The sequence below is a fragment of the Tachypleus tridentatus genome, chromosome 8 (assembly GCF_004210375.1).
Source record: "Tachypleus tridentatus isolate NWPU-2018 chromosome 8, ASM421037v1, whole genome shotgun sequence".
Classification (NCBI taxonomy): Eukaryota; Metazoa; Arthropoda; class Merostomata; order Xiphosura; family Limulidae; genus Tachypleus; species Tachypleus tridentatus.
Window position 1 is genome coordinate 123,878,163 of NC_134832.1, and position 19,618 is coordinate 123,897,780.

General features: G+C 32.6%; 1 protein-coding gene across 5 annotated transcripts in view; it reads right to left on the reverse strand.

Moving 5' to 3' along the window:
* The window catches only part of LOC143223396 (leucine-rich repeat protein soc-2 homolog), a 46,408-nt gene that overhangs the window by 3,274 nt on the left and 23,516 nt on the right, over positions 1–19,618 (reverse strand). For all 5 annotated transcript variants that reach the window (XM_076451331.1, XM_076451330.1, XM_076451333.1 and 2 more), the window contains exons 6-14: positions 13,293–13,388; positions 11,944–12,064; positions 11,183–11,291; positions 10,734–10,827; positions 10,207–10,311; positions 9,521–9,635; positions 7,348–7,560; positions 5,277–5,414; positions 4,018–4,187 (exon numbers count right to left, since the gene is read on the reverse strand). In XM_076451331.1, coding sequence (XP_076307446.1) covers positions 4,018–4,187; positions 5,277–5,414; positions 7,348–7,560; positions 9,521–9,635; positions 10,207–10,311; positions 10,734–10,827; positions 11,183–11,291; positions 11,944–12,064; positions 13,293–13,388 — 1,161 coding nt within the window. The remainder of the gene's footprint in view (positions 1–4,017; positions 4,188–5,276; positions 5,415–7,347; positions 7,561–9,520; positions 9,636–10,206; positions 10,312–10,733; positions 10,828–11,182; positions 11,292–11,943; positions 12,065–13,292; positions 13,389–19,618) is intronic.

The window sequence follows — 19,618 nt, forward strand, 5'->3', positions numbered from 1 at the left end:
ATAAAACTTTATATATCTTATTTGTTATTTTCTCTTCCTCACCTTTATACAAGGTTGGTAAATTTTACTTATCTCGTAACCACAAAAATCTAAATATTCTATTTTTCTTTCTAAAATGACTTAAAACTCTCATAGCAGTATACATCTATTTATACTTAAACTTTACTGTTTTACTGCCCTTTGAGCCCTAATTACTAATTGTGCCATTATTAACTGTAAATCACTAATGCTACCTATTGAACTACCTTATGCACAAGTTACTTGAAAATGTACCACATGCAAAAAATTTTATTATTTATTCCATCTTATCAAACCTCAACAAAAATAAAAGTTTTCTATTTTTTACATTTTAGTTACATTTAAAATAATAATAATACATATGAAAAATAAGTACTTAATTGAGTTGTAATTGTTTTATTTTACTGTTGACAGTTGATGACATTCAACCCTATTTTCTTCATACTAATAGTATCACAGCACTAAATATTTTTTTATTTAATCAAACAATGTACCAAGGAATGCAGAACAGGAATGTGGAAAAAGCAGACAATGTCCCATAGTTATCAGAAATATTCTGGCTTTCTAATTATGTAACAAGAGCTATTAAAACTTAATCTAAGTTCACTGATGTGTTTCCAGTAGGAATCAATCTTGAACTGAAAGCAAAAGTTAACATTTTCATAAACAAAAAATGAATTTCTAATACTACTTACCTCTACTGACACTTTTAAATATTTTTTATCATTGTCTTTGCTTATCTAAGCACTAGTCTCGAATGCTCCAGTATTTTATATCTCACTTCAATGCCCTTGACAATATCTAACTTACAAATCTCTCCACCCACTTCAAATCATCATAACACTGTATATAAGTACATGCACCATCCAAGTCACTAACACTGGCTTTTAGAAGGCAGGAAGGGCAGGAGAGTCACCAGAGGTAAATATTTTAAGAAATACATTTTTAGTTTAGGAAAACGTTAACTTCCAAAGTATACTTACCTCTGGCTGACACTATAGCTAGAATCCCTTGAGAAAATGGAGGGGCCAGTGCAGGCATTATCCATACAGAAAGCATCTGCACAGAACACAGGTGTACCAAGATGAGAGCGGCACACAACTGAAGAAAATGCATTACATCAATAACAGGTATGCTCTTCACCTGGAAGCTAATTTCTGTGTCAAGGATGGAGAAGAACATGAGTAATCAATATTGTAGGTCAGCCCCAACCATATGGTCAAAGGTCCATAATTTGGGGTTTAAATTAAGGGGTCTTGGTTCCTATAGCTTATGTTGGAGGCTAGGGCCACTGGACCATAATGTTATATATAGATATATTTTTCATTAGATAGCAACCTTTAGCCAAAAAGTGATATGTTCCAAAACACCAGAATTGTGACAAGAAAATAAGAAACACTGAAGTGGACAAATTTTCTTCTTCACCTGAAAAAATCCTAAAAGTAACACTCCAGGCTCAGAATAATAGGATTGTGGATGCCCTACTCAACCAAAGGAACAAAAGTCATCTGATATGGAATTCTGAACATTCATTCTCACTCTCCAACAAAGTGGACAAGGAGCATTTCACTTGCCTGCAGAAATATGGAGAAGATGTGGAACACTGCTCAACCAAGGACCCAAAATGATACCACCATGCATTTGGAATTATGAAGAGATAGTGAACCTCCTTCCATGAGTAATATACAAAACTGACATTGATGAGATAGAAGGGTCAAGCACACCCCAACCAGAAAGTATAGTATCAAATCTGAACCAGTATTATGAGCAGATTCTCAGGTGAGTGGTGCTGCTCCTACCAACATTTAGGTAAAACATCCAGAGACTCGAGTAGGAGGGCACCCAATATCACTCTCTTCTCCAAAAGTGGAAGAATACATTTTAACATTCTGGAAGAAAAGCCTCTGTCCAATATCCAGTGACTATAAACTCCCTATCTCCATTAGTAGAATCTGGGGAGTCCTGAGAAGCAGCACTCTAGAAACAGCAAGAGGTAAATCAAGTTCCCTAAACTTTTATAAGCAAACTAAACCCAATTTGTTAAATTCAAAGATTAACATGGATAGGCAAAATCCTCTCCAGCTTTACTCAAAAGTGGCAATTCATGATAATATCATCTGGTTAAGTGCCTAGATGTTCTTATGGAATACCTCATTTCTACAGGGCCTATTGCAACCAGTAGTAAGAATAATCAAATTGGTTGCTAGTACAAAATTGGGTTAATAAAAGCATACTTATGTGGCCACTGCTCACGACATAGCAGTATCCAGTGAAAGCAAGAAGTAAGGGACACTGAAAATAAAGAGACAAGATGATGATAAAAGTACTCCTTCCCCCATTAAGCATATGTTGTTAAAATGGCAATGGAGGTAGTTTAAAACTCCCAGGTCATATAAACAATGTGAAAGAAATGCACTAAGAAATATGAATACAAGTCTGTAAAATGTCTCTCAGCAAAAGATATAAATATGCTCAAACTGTTGAGATGTAACTCAGAACATTCATCACTTGCAAAGACCAGAATATGCAAAAATGGATGGCAAAAGAATTGTGATGAGAGATATATCCCCTTTCCTGATTGCTAGAGTCAGAAAGAAAGGAATTACCAGGATATAGTAAGACCTAAGAGGAAAAAGTGTCTTACAATCATGCTGACAACTCCAACTTATGACATCAGCATGCCAGCAGCCAAAAATACTCATTAAAGAAAAATTGATAAAAGGTAAATGAGGCTAAAGGCTTGACATGTTATACCACCATAATATCATGGTTAAGTAATTGAAAAGCCCATTTTGGAAGAATGCTGGATAGCATTGGGGATTTCAAAACCTGTAGATGTTTAGAATAACTAAGAGTAGTTGAAAACATTGTCTGACATAAACAACAGACAAAGCTATGTCCAAACAATAATATAATGGACACATTTGGTGAAGTGGGTACAAACTTCTTGAGTTACACCCCAAGGAACTTTAGATGCTAAATCCCAATCAGCTTGGAAAGTTCTTGGTGTAGAATGTGGAATTGAAGATGCCTCAAAAAAGATGGCCAAAGAGAATTGAAGATGACTTATTTGAAAATTTCATGGTTACATCTACTACATGATCAAACATAGTTTTGATATTCATAGATAAAAAACAAAGGATGCATCTACAAAACTTGATAAATAAATATTGTAATATACATTTATGAAAACCTCACAATGGAGAAGACATTTGGTTAAGGGAAAATGAGGGCTGAGACTGACAAACCAGGATGTCAATATGAGTGGAATAAGTCCCACAGAGAAAGAACCAAATTTCAAAATGACAGTAAATTTTAGTCCATTTAAAACTGATAACAAGAAAATCTAAATTACTAAAACAGAGTGAAGATTTGGCCTCCATTCATATACCAGTTACACACACTAATGGCAAGGGTTGATCCATACAATGAAAGAGACTGGGAGAACTTTAGTGAAGAGATTAATGTTAGCTGGATGGGACACTGACTAGAACCTGATCCTATACACAAAATGAAGCAAAAGGCAAAAGGCATTTCTTATTATAATGTGAAAAAAATGCCTGGCAATCGACATCATTCAATTGTACACAGAAAATCTTATGTTAATACACTTCCATATGCTAGAAAGCAATCAAAATATACATATTTTTGTATACATTCTCTCTCTTGCTTGTATTATTAAGAGAAAATTTACACTTCTTAACTATGAATCCCCCCTTGTAACTTTTATTTTAAATGTTTTTCAAGATATATTGTTCTGCCTTATTGTCTTTGCTTTGTGACTTTTGGGCCAAGATTCCTGATTTTTATCCTTTACCTTTTTTGTGTTATTCATTTTAAAATGTAGAACTTCTAATTTTTTTCAGAAGCCAGAAAAAGTCAAATTCACAGTAAATCAATTCTCAATATCTAATAAGATGCTAAAAGTAGTGAAACATTTACACTGGAGTTTGTAAACATTACCATATATTAAGAGTTTACCAAAAGTGAAAAACTCACCTGTATGATTAAAGATGAGCCACCACTGGCTATTTCGGGTGGAATCTGTGACAGTGGACAGCCTTCCACATTCATGATTTGAAGGTTGTTACAAAGAGCCAGCTCAAATGGAAGATTGTGTAGATTTGGATTGTCATTCAAGTACAAGGATTCAAGGTTCTCTAGAGAACCTGAAAGGAAAAAATTCAAAATTTTGTATTCATACTAAAACACATTAAATTATGTATTATTTATGATTAATACATAATGTTCTCTCATGTGCATACTGAAATTACAATAGAATGAAAACAAATTTAGGGAGACTGGCAGTCTAAGACTTGTGCAACGGTTGTATCAAGTGACCCCTTATTTGACTTTCACATAGAAGTAGAATCAATGTCAACAGAAGTTTCACAACATGCTACCACCTCAGTAATATAGTTGATTTATTTCATTCCTGAACAGAATGTAAATAAAATGGTTATTAAAAAACTGAAGGTTATAAACAAATTAGCATGGCATTAAGCAGATCAGCAACTGTTTAGGTTTACAATTAAGTAAATACATCGGGTAGACAAAAAACAAATTGGTCCTCCCCTTGAAAATGTTGTTAATTTGTTACATCTTTTACAAGATGAAAGAAAAACATGTACAACTGTATTTTTAGAATGCACTCAATGAGATCTGTTTAAGTACAATCTCAAATCCCAATTTTAACACTGGCTTTCATAAATACTTGAACTTTTCATGATTTTAGTTACATTTTCTCATAAAAATTGTGCACCTGCTGTAGTTTCTTAGATCTTATTCCAATTAGCCTACAATTATTGCAAATAGTTTGAAACTAACTTTATCAACTTTATCCACTTTTTCAAGTGTGTAACAAGTACAAAAATATGAAATGAACACTTAAAGCAATGCATAGGTACATAAAGAACTTCTTATATGCATAAGAACTTAGTTTTTTTTTATCAGTTAAAAAAAACAAAGTCAGATAATACTGAATAAAACTTCTAGGTCAGTAGTTCTTAAACTTTTTGTTCTTGCACCAAATGATTTACACGTTATGCTGATACTTCCATTCTTAATTATTCAATTTTTCCATGGATCACCTAAAGGAGCCCACAGACAACACACTGAAAACCAGAGGCAGATTAATGAACACAATACAATCCTAGTTCAGAAATCAAATGTATAAAGAGTTTAATATAAATTAGAAAGACAAATATTTAAAGATGTCTTTAAATATTACACTTGCTTATAAAAGGATAAATATTTACTGATTTCTTCTGGAATGTAGCCGATGTTATTTTCAGCCACACTGAGATACGTGAGGCTTGTAAGATGGCCAATGGCTCTTGGCAAACTTGTCAGTTGATTACTTTGGAGGATTAACTTTTGAAGTTCTCGTAAAAACCCTAAAAATCAAAATATGCAGCACTTTTTTTTAAATATTATTCCTAGAAATTGAAAAATTACATTCATTTTTTTCAAAGCACAGTCTTATTAGATCATGATTTACAGGACAAGGAAGTAGTAGTGTTGGTGGTAATGGTATACTGGTATTTTGTAAATAATATATTTAATTCTATTATATATACACACACACAGTTAGTACTACTCTGCAAAAGTGTTAGGACAAAGTCAAAAATTAGATTTAAGGCTTCAGGTGAGACATCAAAATTTTATTAATGTTCATATTTAGTACAACAGAAACTCAGTGAAAGTGTTTAAGTTCAGCAAACAGTTAATATTTTGTGCCTCCTTCTGCTTTAATAACTGCAAACTGACTTTCAGGCATTGTTTTAACATACTTAATCAAAGTGTCCTTTGAGATTTTACTCCAAATGTCTCTTTTTTTAGTCACACAAAGTTTCTTTGGAAGTAACTTTTGATTTTTCAAGTTTTTGACCAATCAAATCTAAGATAAGATTAACTGGATTGAGATTGGGGGTCTGTGGGGCTTACTCCTTTACCAATAATAATATGCAAACCACTGGGCATACCCTGACAAATCAGTATCTGATGGTACATGTGCCAGTCCATTATTCCATCTATTTTTCAAATGTGTTCTGTCACCTCAGTAAAAAACAAAAATAAAAATAAAACAACAGATTTTTAACTGCTACACAACAAAATACTCCATTCTTATTGTATCTTTTTTATACTGTAGATCTGGATACTCTTCTGTCATTTGGTGCATGGTTGTTTATCTCATGTTTGAGACCAGTGACAGTCTTCCTCCTGTCCCGAAGGCTGAATAAACAAAGATACTTAACATTAGTATTACACTGAGTTTAGTTGTTCTGCCTCTTCCTTTCTTATTTTCGAACTTACCTGTTTTGATCTCATAATGTAAGATGTACTTGACAGTGTTTGGGAAGCATTTCACGTTTGTAGCAATTTGTCGGAGAGTCCAAGCAACATCACGTGAAGCTGTTATGCAAACTATCTGCTCTACTGATAACCTTTACAATTTTTGGGCTGTGGCATGACTGCCAACAACACATAATATATAATGTTAAACATTGTTTTTCTCAAAGTGTATTTGTGGAATGCTATTAAATTGGTTTCTTCCAGCACATACTGGTACCATATGCTAGATTCTTGCTAGCTTCTGTTTATATAGTTGAAACACTGCTTGGGAAAATCATGACAGATATTTTACACCCTCAATTTGATCAGTATTCTAAATTCTAAAGAACAGTAAGTATCCTCACCCTGGCTCATCCAGTTCTCAACAGGAATCATTGAAGTATTTCCAAGTGTTGAAATTTATGTAATGGCATGGAGGTGTTGGCCCGATAAAATGGAAAGAATAAAATATTCTTTTGTCCCAACACTTTTGCATGGTACTATATATATTTGTGTAGTTTTTGCATGCCAAGATACCCAAAATAGAATAAAGATTCAATTAGTTAGAGCTGAACCATATAGATCTTTGTTTGTGTGTGTGAAGTAATGAAGCACCTGGAACTGATTGTGAATTTAATATTCTGATTGATTGCTATTTCTAATACTAGGCTTTAGAATTATAAGATACCTTACCTTGTACTCCACTAAAAATGATTTATCAATCTTTATAAGGGCAAAGTCATTTTGATTTACATTAAAACTGTTTTGTGTCTTTAAAAATCTTACAAGTTTGTAGTAACATTAAATGTCTGTTGAACAAAAAAAAATCAGATTTTTAAAATAAAGATCTGTCCACTTATTTAACATAACTTTTACTGAATCAGTCACTCACACTTTCCACCAAATCTATCGTACTTTAATAATACATTTACAAACTAGTCTTCCCAGTAACTAACTACCTTACAGGTATTATACATCCTCCACAAAATAACCAACCTATTTCATTTGGCAATGCTTCTAGTTTGTTTTCCTCTAGGTCCAGCAGTCGTAATTTCCGTAAGTTTCCTATTGTTGCAGGAAGCCTCTTGAGAAGGTTATTGCTTAGAACTAAAACTTCAAGTGACTGGAGAAACTGGATGTCATCAGGAACTTTGCTCAGCTGGTTAGTACCCAGATTTAACTCCACCATGCTAGTCCAAGTGCCTATATCTATAGAAAATATGGAATGGTTGGTACCTAGCCATTACTTTCTTTTCTCTGGTGTACTTCCCTGTTTATGTTTTTGTTTGTAAAGAACTAGATAAATCACCCTTAAAGGTGATAAATCAGTAACAGAACTGGACCAAGGTAAAACTACTGTTAAAAATCTGGTATTCTTTTTTTTTTAAGGGTTTGAAAACAACAACAGAAATAAATGACTTTAAGCCCAAAGCCATTTTATAAAAAAAACTACATCAGGTCATATATAAATAAATTAGTATGTGCTTCATTCACAAAGTTTGAACTGTTTCTAAAATTTTACTGGCTTACAAATTTATTTATACACACTTCTTTCTGTGGTAATACTAATTGGAGGGTTAAAGTATGGTGGTTGGGCACAAAAACTAAATGCAAACATCATCACCCACCAAGCAATCACACCAAAATTTAAAATTACAAAGTTACCTATATAACCAATGTGCCTAATTTATCTGACAATAAATAAAAAAAACATCTTTACCTTCACAGCTTTAATAAAGACTAGAATAGTAAAATATTATACTGACACATTGCAGTTACAATAATCAGCTGATAATAATACCTTTCTCTGCAAGAAAAAAATTACTTAGCAAGGAATGACAAAAACCAATTACAAAAGCATACAAAACAATTAGTAGTACAAAAAAAATAAAAAATTCAGAACTAACTTTTCAACCAAAATACCTCACCCAAGAAACCAACCATGCAATAAGTGGTAATTACAGACAGGAATACATGTATATCAGTAAGGTGTCAGCTTGACACCGATATAAGGAAAATTTACTTTGTTGACCATTTTTTGTTGTTGTAGTCAATAATGTATAGCAATATTTTGATTTGTTCCAACCTAGAACATTGTAATGCATAAATAACCGAAACAAGAAAGTACTTGCTCTAACGTTCAATGTGCAGTTGCTATTTGGTGTAAATGTAACAAAACAGTGAAATTTGGAATTATTTTTAGTGTATGAAAACCACAACAGGACAACTCACTATAAACTATATGATGCAAGAACTGTGAGTGACATTAACACCAACAAACATTTTAGCACAACAAATTTATATGCCACCCCTACTGAATACTGATTTATTGAAGATGGGAAAGGTAAGACTGGAGATAAAGAAGCTATGACAAATTTGCAAAGAACTTAGATCATGAAGACCTCATATCTAAAGACATTATCAACTATATAGCTGATATATAATAGCTCTAGATGACCAGTCATTTCTTACTGCAGAATATACTGAATTATGCTATCTTAATCTTACTAAATGTCTGGGGCCTCATTATAAACTGCCCAGCAGAAGCTTTATGTCTCATACTGTCAGAACTACATAGCATTATTTAAAATCACACACAGGTGCTGCTTGAAGACAGCCATATACCAGCATCAAGCTTTGCACCTGACATATGAAGCTCTGACTTAATGCCAATGTTAGTGCTGAATTTAATTGCACAGTGGATAGATGTGACTTACATGGGAGAATTGTTAGGCTGAATTATGTAAATTAACTTGAATCATTTTGTGTTTAATTCTAGTGATATAGTTAGTAATTATATTTATGGGCATAAAGTTTCTACTATAAATTAATCAAAGTTACAATTACAATTCAAAAGTTAATTTCTACGAATGTGATTTTATTTTGTGAAGTGTTTACATATGTACTAATCTGAAGTATTTCATTATTATTCTTTGTTCATTTTTTGAACCAAAGGCACCAACTAAATAGTATTTGTAAATTTTCATTAATAAATGTAAGAAAAAAATCTACAAATTAAATTTTAATTTGTTTCAGTAGCTTAAAAGCACCTTACCTGCAACAATACTAGATATTGGTATTACCATCTACTGATATGGTTGGATAACCATTAGCTATTCAGTCTGGAAAATTGCAAACAATGCACTTCTAATCACAGATAATTCCTTACCAAGTGGTAATGATGTAATCTTGTTGTCCTTCATATTCAGTTTAGTTAAGTTCATTGCACGAGAAAATATGCTAAAAGGAATTCTGTTTATTTGGTTGTGCTCCATGTTGATAGACTGTGAATACAATTTCAATGAAAAAAAAGATTCAATTAATATCAGTTATTATACACACAAAAACAGTTACAACCAGAAGAATATTCATGATTTAAGATATTGCAGATTATGGAATTCCAAATAAAAACCAATTCATACAGCTAGCTAGAGGCTACTATAAAATATCTTGTACTAGTTGAAACAAATAAGTTTCTGAATCCAACTAAATTCCATTAAGTCTTAAAGGATAAAATGATATTCTTTTTGCAACTAATCTGTTCAAGATGCTCAAACAATTCTTGAAAAAACAAGGTAAAATTTTCATGCAAAAAATGTCATTATTTATATACATGGCAAGATGTAAGATTACTCAGCTTAAAAAAACAAAATTGCATTTATTCACTCATATGACAAGGTTTAATAATCCTTACATAGTCAAAACAGAACTGTAGTTATTCACTAATGTGACAAAGTATATGCATAATTACATAGGCAAAACAAATTATATTTATTCACTTACTTGACAATATACATTACTTACATAGACAAAAAATAATTAATTAGTTACATGACAAAATGTAAAAATACTTACATAGACAAAACAGAACTGTGATGGTCCACCAATAGGGTAGGATGTAAAAGCATTCCGAGAAAGTGTGAGACTTGTTAGGTGAGATAGACTAGAGAGAAGTCCCTCCTGCAGAAGTAGTTCAGATTACGGTCACATATAACAAAAAATATCACAGCACAAAAAGCATGGTTCCAGTCAACTAACACTATTATTGTGATAACTGTAATGAAGTGTGACACCTGTCATTCCAGAAGAAGGAAGGTTTTTTTCTAAGCATTTAAATTATAAATGCAAGTTATTTATCTACTTTCCATTCTATTCTGGTCACTTTCAAAGTATTATAAATGTTTCATTGTAACAGTGTGGCAAATATTATACAATCTTATAATCACATGTTGAAAGTTACAGAAAGACTAAAAATCACAAAAAGAGAACACTAGCCACCAATCCTGCTCAGTGAGAAACAATATACAGTTCTACAACACTATAATACATATAAATATACCTACAGCAAGAATATTATCTACATGAAAGGTAGTAGTACTTACTGGTAAATGAGATAAATTATTACTCTCTACATTAAATTCAGTCAATTTGACACAGTTTCTGAGTGACTGTGGAATACAGGTCAGTTGGTTATACCTACATAGAAAAACAGAAACAAAAATCTAAATTGAATATTGGACAATTGTCAATTAAAATTACAGAATATTATTAAACAATAAATAAAAAGTACCTACAGTAGAAGAAATATCTAAAATCAGAAACACTCTTTATCACAGCTGATTCAAATAATAGAGTAACAGAAAATTTATTCTTTTGAAACTACTGAGTATCTATTACAAGGATATAATGTTAAACTAAGTATTTAAAAATGACAAATTGATTGCAGAAAAAGACTAGACTTAGAATTAGTTTAATTAGTGGTATATTATGAGTGCAATAAATCATTTGCAAGAATTGTTTATTTGTACACATGTAATAATTTAAGACCTACCTAAGACCAAGTCTTGTCAGAGCTTTCAAATTACCTATAGATTCTGGAATATCTACAAGTTCATTGTGTTGAACATCAAGGGAAGACAGCTGGGAACACTGGCCTATTTCTATAAATTACAAGTTAAGAAAATTAGCTTAACATACTGATCTATATTTGCATGGCATAAGACAAAACATCCCTACAGTTAAAGCTTTAAATTTTTTTTATTTTTCAACACAATTAAATGCTACAACGTTTTTGATTTAGATAATGCCTCTGAGTGTGGGACACCTGATCTTTCCTAATTAGGTAAAACTGGTATCAGAAAATAGTTCACAACTTTAATTGTAGTCCAAACTACTGTGTTACAAGTTCTATAGAAGACATTTTAAAATGTGGAGAGGTATTTCAAACTAGTGTCATATGCATTAACAATTTTTAAAGTTGTTGTGAGTTTAGTCCATAAATAATGAAAATACTTACCATTTAAAATACATTTATTTTATTCCTGGTTTGATTCAGATAAATAACTTCAAGATTTAAACAATCTTTAAGGTCTTAAGCAAATACAGTTTAAGTCATTATTCTTTAAAATTCTTTATAGTGTGAAAACATTGACCAAACCACAAAACTAAGTGTAAGGTGCATATTTCTTTATAACAATAAATTCCAATCTGTTCTGATACAATGTTTAAATCCTACATTCTAAGACAAGAAGTGCTTTCCTGAAACAGAATTGGTATACATCTGTACACTGAAATGCTTTACTTCTAACTCACCAGTTGGTAGGTGCTTGAGATGGTTGTTGGAAGCATCAAATGTTACAAGAGCTGTCAGTTTCCCGATACCAGCAGGAAGTTCCCTAATTTTATTCTCTCTCAAACTGAGCATTGACAGGTTCTGAAAAACCAACCACATATAAAGATGGAGCTTAACTGGTACAGCCAAAATACAAATAACTGTGATAATACCAAACTTATGAATTTATGCATTTTAGTAATAACAAGTGTTTGTTATATGACATATTCCTACATTACAAGTGCATAAAATTAGCTACATTATTTAAGTTAATTATTAGTTCAGATAAGAAGTTAATGATTACGTTATGAGTGTTTACTGACCTTTTCTTAATTTTTTTTATTTTACTATTTATTATTATAGTTGTATAAACTTACAAATGATTAAATAATAGGAGATACATTTAAAAACATCTTTTCTCACAGTTTATTGCACAAACCAAGAACTGAAAAACAAAGGGTTAAAACACAAAGGTTGGTTTTAAGAAATTTCTTTTACTTCATCATATAAAGTGCACTAAGGTATTTTATTTTTTAGATGATTACTTTAAAATGGTCATACTTATCTCCAATACTTCTAAAACACACAAATATTATCATTCTATTCTGTTACTTTCCAATAACCACTTTAATTTCAGTGAAATTTAACAGCAAGCAAACCACTTATACTAATTAAAAACAAAACAAAAACTTGCATTTAGAGATAGAAAACTAAACAATGGTAATAGAATACAAAATCTGTGTGACTAATAGTACATATAAAATTAGAACAGAATAAACATGGAAAACAATTTTGGAAGTACAGAAATTAAGAACAATGTTATTTTAAGCTTCAGATATAGCTTTTCATTATTCAAATTTTCAGGATGTTATTCTGGTTCTGTTTTATTTTTTAGTTCTTTCTCTCATGCACATATCACTCCTACTGGAAACAGATTTCTAATTTTTTAGGTGTTTTGAAAACTTTTCTCTACAAAGTGTTGGTTTAGTTAAAACCAGCTCTTAAATAATTATTTCATATATTTCTTGGGAAATTATTAAATATCCAGTAATTGTAACCTTTTGCTACTGCAAAAAACAACACATTCTCTTATTTTTACCTCACTGCCTACTTCAGAAAACAATTACACAAATTTGACTTTACTTTTAAGCTATAGTTTACATTTCATTTTGTCTTTAAAAATGTTTTAGTAAGATAAATCTAAAAATAATGAGGCATTGGCAACAAGAATCCAAATTTAAATCTATTACATATATTATCTTGAAAACACATATGTATATGATACACACACACAAACACAGAATGTTTTTTAAAAATAACTGTCACTTACAACTAGATTAGCTATATCTTCTCCTACTTCACGTATTCTGTTGAACCTTAAGTGTAATATTGTGAGAGAAGTTAATGTGTGGACAACATCTGGAATCTGTAACAAAATATAAAAATTAGGAAACTTTCAGAAAATGCTGTAAATATACACACGTAAGATTACCAGTAGGGAATTTTTTAAACAGAACAGACAATTGCCATTACAATATGGCAATATGTAATAGGGAAATATGGTTGAGTAAACAAGGTTCAAAAGGAGAAATCAGGAAACTTAAGACTAAATTTAAATCCTATTAGAGCAATGTCTAGGTATTCATGGAAGATCTAATGAAAAACAAACTAAAAAAAAACCCTGAATAACAGTGGGGACAGCAGAGGCATGACTTCTTTGGTAACTGAACTGTAAAAAGAGTGTATTCTACAACAGAAGCAGACAAGCCTCAATTATGAACAAGGTATATGAAAAAAAAATGAAGCATGCTGTTAAGAAGTCAGAGAAAGACAAGGAACTAAATTCTGCAAGTACCAACTCTGAAAAAAACATTGGTATTTGTCAGGGGGAAATGTATGCTGGAATGTGAAAGCATTTGAGTTACCCTAAAAAATAAGCCATATTTACTAACAAAGGACTGCATAACAGTTTACCATGGAGTTTTAGATAACTGATAATGAGGAAGATGTTCCAAAGAGTAATAAAATGGTTCATTCTTAAAAAGATGCAAGAAGTCAAAACTACAATCAAGCATGGTGCAATGAAGAAAGACTAAAAGAACTGTACTGACTGATCTTGCCTAATGCTCAAGAAAGGAGATGAAGACAGTAAACACAGAGAAACAATCCTTCAAAGATGGGCCCAAAACATCCCTTACTAAAGATACTGAACTGGAAATAGAAACCAGTAAAGCATCACAAGATGATACACCACCTTTACAAATGCATCAGGTTTAGGATAACCAAACTGTTAGTACAACTAAGAGAAGAACATGGTGTGATTATAGTCAAAAAATAGAGAAACTGCAGCATACAAATCTGTGAGATTAAGTCCACCTTTTTTAATGAAATATATCACTAAAGTAAAAGTATCAGTGAGTGCTAAACCACAGTGACACTGTAACTGTGGAAGGAGCCCTGACATTCATGGGGAACAGCCCAAATCTGTTAACAAAGTGATAAAAGAATGGAATATTTTAAAGCCTAAAAATCCCAAATATTTTAGCCCTTCAACACATTAACCATGGAGTGAGACATCTGTGAAAATATTCAGATCAGAAGGAGGTGGGATAAAAGGGAAACTCATGAATGAACAACACTTCAGGTAAATGAGAGTAACAGGGAAATCCAGACAGGCAAATGTCTAAAAATAAATTCTATGAAGGTGTAAGATCCCAATGACAGTAACTAAAAAGCACAATCTATCCTTCTGAAACTAAAGAAAGGATACGCTTGTTTGGTGTAAAACTCAATGAAATGCAAAGATAAAAGAGATGAGTAACAGACTTTCTGAGACAGTGTTAATATAAGATCTCAAGTGTACAGAATATTAAGTAGATAGAGGTTGAGAATTGGATTTATGATCAACTAATTCCAGAGAAGAAGCAATCAAAGTGGTCAAATCAGTGCAAGGCAAACACTTAACAAGAATTCTCTATTCATCCAAGTAATATCAATAACTGATATTACAATGGGTTAGTCCACAGTTGAACAAAAAGCTGAAATGTCTCCCCAAAGTCTGGACAGGGGAGTCATTGAATGAGTCATAAAAGTTGACATTTTTTCTTACACTGAAAATGTATTTCTGACAGGTACCTCATCTCACACAAAGTTATCTCAATGTTCATCTGCCCTCTAAGCACTGTTAAATAAAGTTCCTGCAATAAGCACATCATCTGTATATCCAACAATTTTGTACCATTTCTGAAGATGTATTTATTATGCAATTACTCTTCCCCAATTGCATAACATCACCTATACTGGTACAGTTGGTTTCCTCTGCTATTCCTGCTGGGATGGGCAAAAATCCCCTACTACTTTACTCAAGAATTCTACGAATGACAGTCCACCACAAATAAAAATGGATTGATATCTAATGCATATACATGCACATACACACAGCAACCAGTGGCCTTATGGAAACACCTGAACTGTATGATGAATATTATACAGTAACTATAAATCAGGGCAAATATAAGACAAAGCATACCTGACTAGGAAACACCTGCCACAAAGTGGGTTCCCATTATCAATGGTTAAAACTAGGGTCTTTGAAATAAAAACTCAAATGAAGTGTAATAGTAAGACTTACTCCAGTTGAAGGCAAATTGACATGCAGAATTGTCATAGGAGAGAGATGATACATACTACAGGATGGTAGAGCCAAGTCATGCAGATAACAAGCAACAAAGACATTGAAAGTAATCCACATTCCAGCTTGGTCTCTTTTAAAGGAAGATGAAGTTGTGCAGCCAAGGACATTGTGATGTGATGAATCTGATGAGAAAAAACATTGAGAAGATGGTTACCTTCCATAGATAAGTCCAAACATGTCAACCTAACGAGTTCACAAAATTAACCAGTGTGTGGGACAGGGAATAATTACAGGAAACGGAAGGGTTCCAGGGAATATAAAGTTGGGAATGTGAGCCTCAAAAAGAGGCTACACATGTCATGTATCACCTTAAGTCACAAACAAAACAAAGAAGCCAATCAGAATGAATATATAGGTGGGAAATTCAAATTAATGTATGGGTTAGAGAACCAAACAACCTAAACTGGCAGTAAAGGTCTTTGGGAGGAAGGACAGGTCAGGAGAGAGGATGACACAGGAGGAATTATAAAAGATGCAGGTAATATTAATGGCATAAATATTTAAATGATGACAATCTAGAAAGGAGGAAAGGTATTGAAGGAGATAATATAGTTGTAAAATGAAGATAAAGGTTCAAATAGAGAACAAGAAAGGGCATACAAGGACCACAATGAAATCTCAATAGGTATTTCAAAGGAATGAAAAAGGAGGGAGAAGAGTAAGGAAGACAAAACCATGAAACATATAGAAATGAAAGAAGGTTGACAAGGTTACTAAACAACAAAACACAAACAAAGTGTAAAAGGCTTTGTCAAACAACCAGGTGAAAAATAGGGAAAATGAGACACCAAAGGATGGCAAAAACACAAACCAGAGTCAGAAGGTATACTAACATCTGTGGTAAATAAACATAGAAAAAAGATCTAATGGATTGGGAAAGGAAAGATGCAGCACATAGTCAGCCATGTGTGAAAACATCTGTGGAATGAAGGACCATACCATGAAGCCACAAGGAGAAACCTTTTGGGAGAAGATAAACAATCCACCATCAAATTCACAAAGCCAGGAAAAAAGACAAGATAAGATCACAGTGTGGTGAATGTGGGTTCAGAAAGGCAATCTAGGATCTGAAAGCACAGAGACCTGGAATTGGTAACCCTTGGCTCATTGATATAAATGACCACTATGTAGATGTTGGATTTGTATCATAACCACACACACACACACACCCATAGGAAAAAAAATAGTTTGGGATAAAGCTTGGCAAATTCCCAAAAGTTCAAAAAATGTGATATGGAAAGAAGGCTCCTTGATCAACCAAAGATTAGACATCTCATAGGAGTTGTGGTAAGAACTACAACCCTCTAAAGATAAGTACGTAAACAGATGTAAATCTGGTGAAGGTGGAACAAGTAGCACCTGTCATGGTCTGGACTCTGTCTAATCATCAGGTCAAGGATCCAAGGAGAAATTCCACTAATCAAAGAATGTTCACCAAATGGAACTCACATGAGCCTAACCCACAGGAATGAGAATTTTCAATGAACCTTACATCCCCAACCGAACATCTCAAGCTGTAAGAAAAAGTAATGTGAATTGCTTGCTCATAACTCAAAGACAAAAGAGGAGGCTGGGCCTGACTGAGGTTGGAAAGAACAAATCCATCCAAGTTAATGGAATATTGAGAGAGGATTATAGTACAGACTTCCCAACTATCAACAGGAATCCTGCCCATGCTAGTCATCCAAAGAAGAAAGAGTGCAAAGATTCATATGGTGAATATATCCCTGGGAGAACTGAAAGCAATAGAAAGAAAGGAAAAGAAGAATTCTCCATCAAAATGTACAACATGGTGGCATGACAACTGGTGGAAGATGCTTGGAAAAAAAAAAGTCCAAAGTATCTACTCGTTGACTGTATTCTTTCTTAGAAACAAAGGAATGCTAAAAATAAACTGCTAGACAAAGATATGAATCTAGCTTTGCAAGTTAAGATCTGCACCCCCCTCTGCAGATAAAAGTAGAACCCAATCCCTTGGTTACAAATTTCAACTGTGATGGGAAGTTCTGTATTCAATATAGTAATCATATATTTCATACTACAATATCACACAATTTTGTAACAAGAAATAAATGTTGAAACAAGTGAATGGAAACACAGTAAAATAAAACTGTTGAAAAAAATTGAAACAGCAAAGAAGTACATCCATAAATGGTAGCTATATGTGAGAAAAAACATCTAAACAGCATTGTGCCAACTGAGAAAGTGAGAACTCAGCAGGAATAACAAAGGGAGTTAACTGCACCAGTAAAGGTGGTGCAATAATATTGGTACAGTATCCACATAACAGGTACATGTTTAGAAATGGTTCCTAATTTGAAGGTGTATTATAACTTGATGTGCTGATAAAGAAAATGTTTTTAGCAATGCTAAAAGAATGGAAGAACATTGGGACCACACCTATTGGAAACTCACCTTGCTAACACTGATGACAGGTCATATTAGAAGTATAAGCAGATGTAGAGAGTCTTAAAAATACTACACACAGGAATTTAGAAGGGAATGATTACCAGAAGCAAACCAACATGCTAAAACCATAATAAACTTCTACAAGCAAGATTTTCCTGAACTGGAAACAAGCTAATACTAAATAAATGCAAAGCTAAAACTGAAGAAAAGTCATTGTGGTTTGTTTTTAACATATATATATGAAGGTAAGTTGATTAAAAAAACAAACACCTTGCAGCACAGGCCACCTACAAATATGTGAAAGAAACTGAGAAGCATATGAGAATTTCTTATGATAAGCACTTTCATTTATAATGGAAATAGGTTCAATGTTGAAAATATATAATATACCTGAAAGAAAATGAAACAAAATCAATAAAAGTTTTGTGAAAATTACACCTAATGTGGTACCACACATATCTAGCACATTAAAAACCAAAAGAAATGACAAATATTAGGTGAATTATGCATCCACATGATTGTTATACCTGCCAGAAATATAAGAATAAAGTGTTATAAATATGAACAACCAAGGCCAACAATACAACAAAAATTTCACCCTGCATGATTCCGACAAATTGCTTAATATGGCCTACAGTTAACTTACATAAATTTCAATAGTTGCAGAAAGAAGCCATCCAAAGAAAGAAATCATCTGTGACAAACAATCAATAAGTGAGTTATAAAATGGTTGATTTGGTGTTTATGGTATAAAACAACTAGGCTATCAGTGTCAAACATCTGGTATAAATTTAAAATTAAAGTAAAATTATTAAAATTCATGAAAGGAAACTAAGGTAAAACAAAACAAAGTTTAATTTTCAATTAAAAACATAAACAGCATTAAATCCAATTTTTAAATCTAGTCTACAGCAGTAAGAGAAAAACTACATTAATACAAGTTGTAAAGGACTTTCTGTAGCATAACTTTAATTATCATAACAAACAGCAGTGTTAGTCACCTTAAGTTGGCCTTTCCAGTACTGGTTCCGAGGTATTTGATGTTACGGCCATTTTATAATTTCAAATCAAACTAAATGCACGTTGATTCTTAAAAGGAAATCACATTAAAAAAGGTCTAAGTTATAAATTAAAAAACTTAAATAGTATTAAAAAGATTAATAGCCTTTAAAATACTAAAAAACATTTCTAAGGTGGACAGTGTCACCATCGCCAATAACACTGTCTAACATCACAGATAAACCTTGGAACAGAACATATTTAAAATGGTGCCGTCGTTGAGAGTCATAACAATGGCAAGACAGTAAAATGTTGCTTATTGTGGCCTGAGTGTTACACAGACAACACATTCATGTGTATCAGTCTCAGATAAAAGAAAACAATGAGTTAAAAAACTGTGACCAATGCATGGTCTAGTTAGAACTTCTTTCCAATCCTTATGGAAGCAAGATGGCCAAAGTCCAAGAGAGGGTTTTATTTGGAAAATGCTTGTTTTCACATTGGTCACTCCAAGTCGACTGCCAACTGGCACAGAGCCAAGCTTTGAATACAGG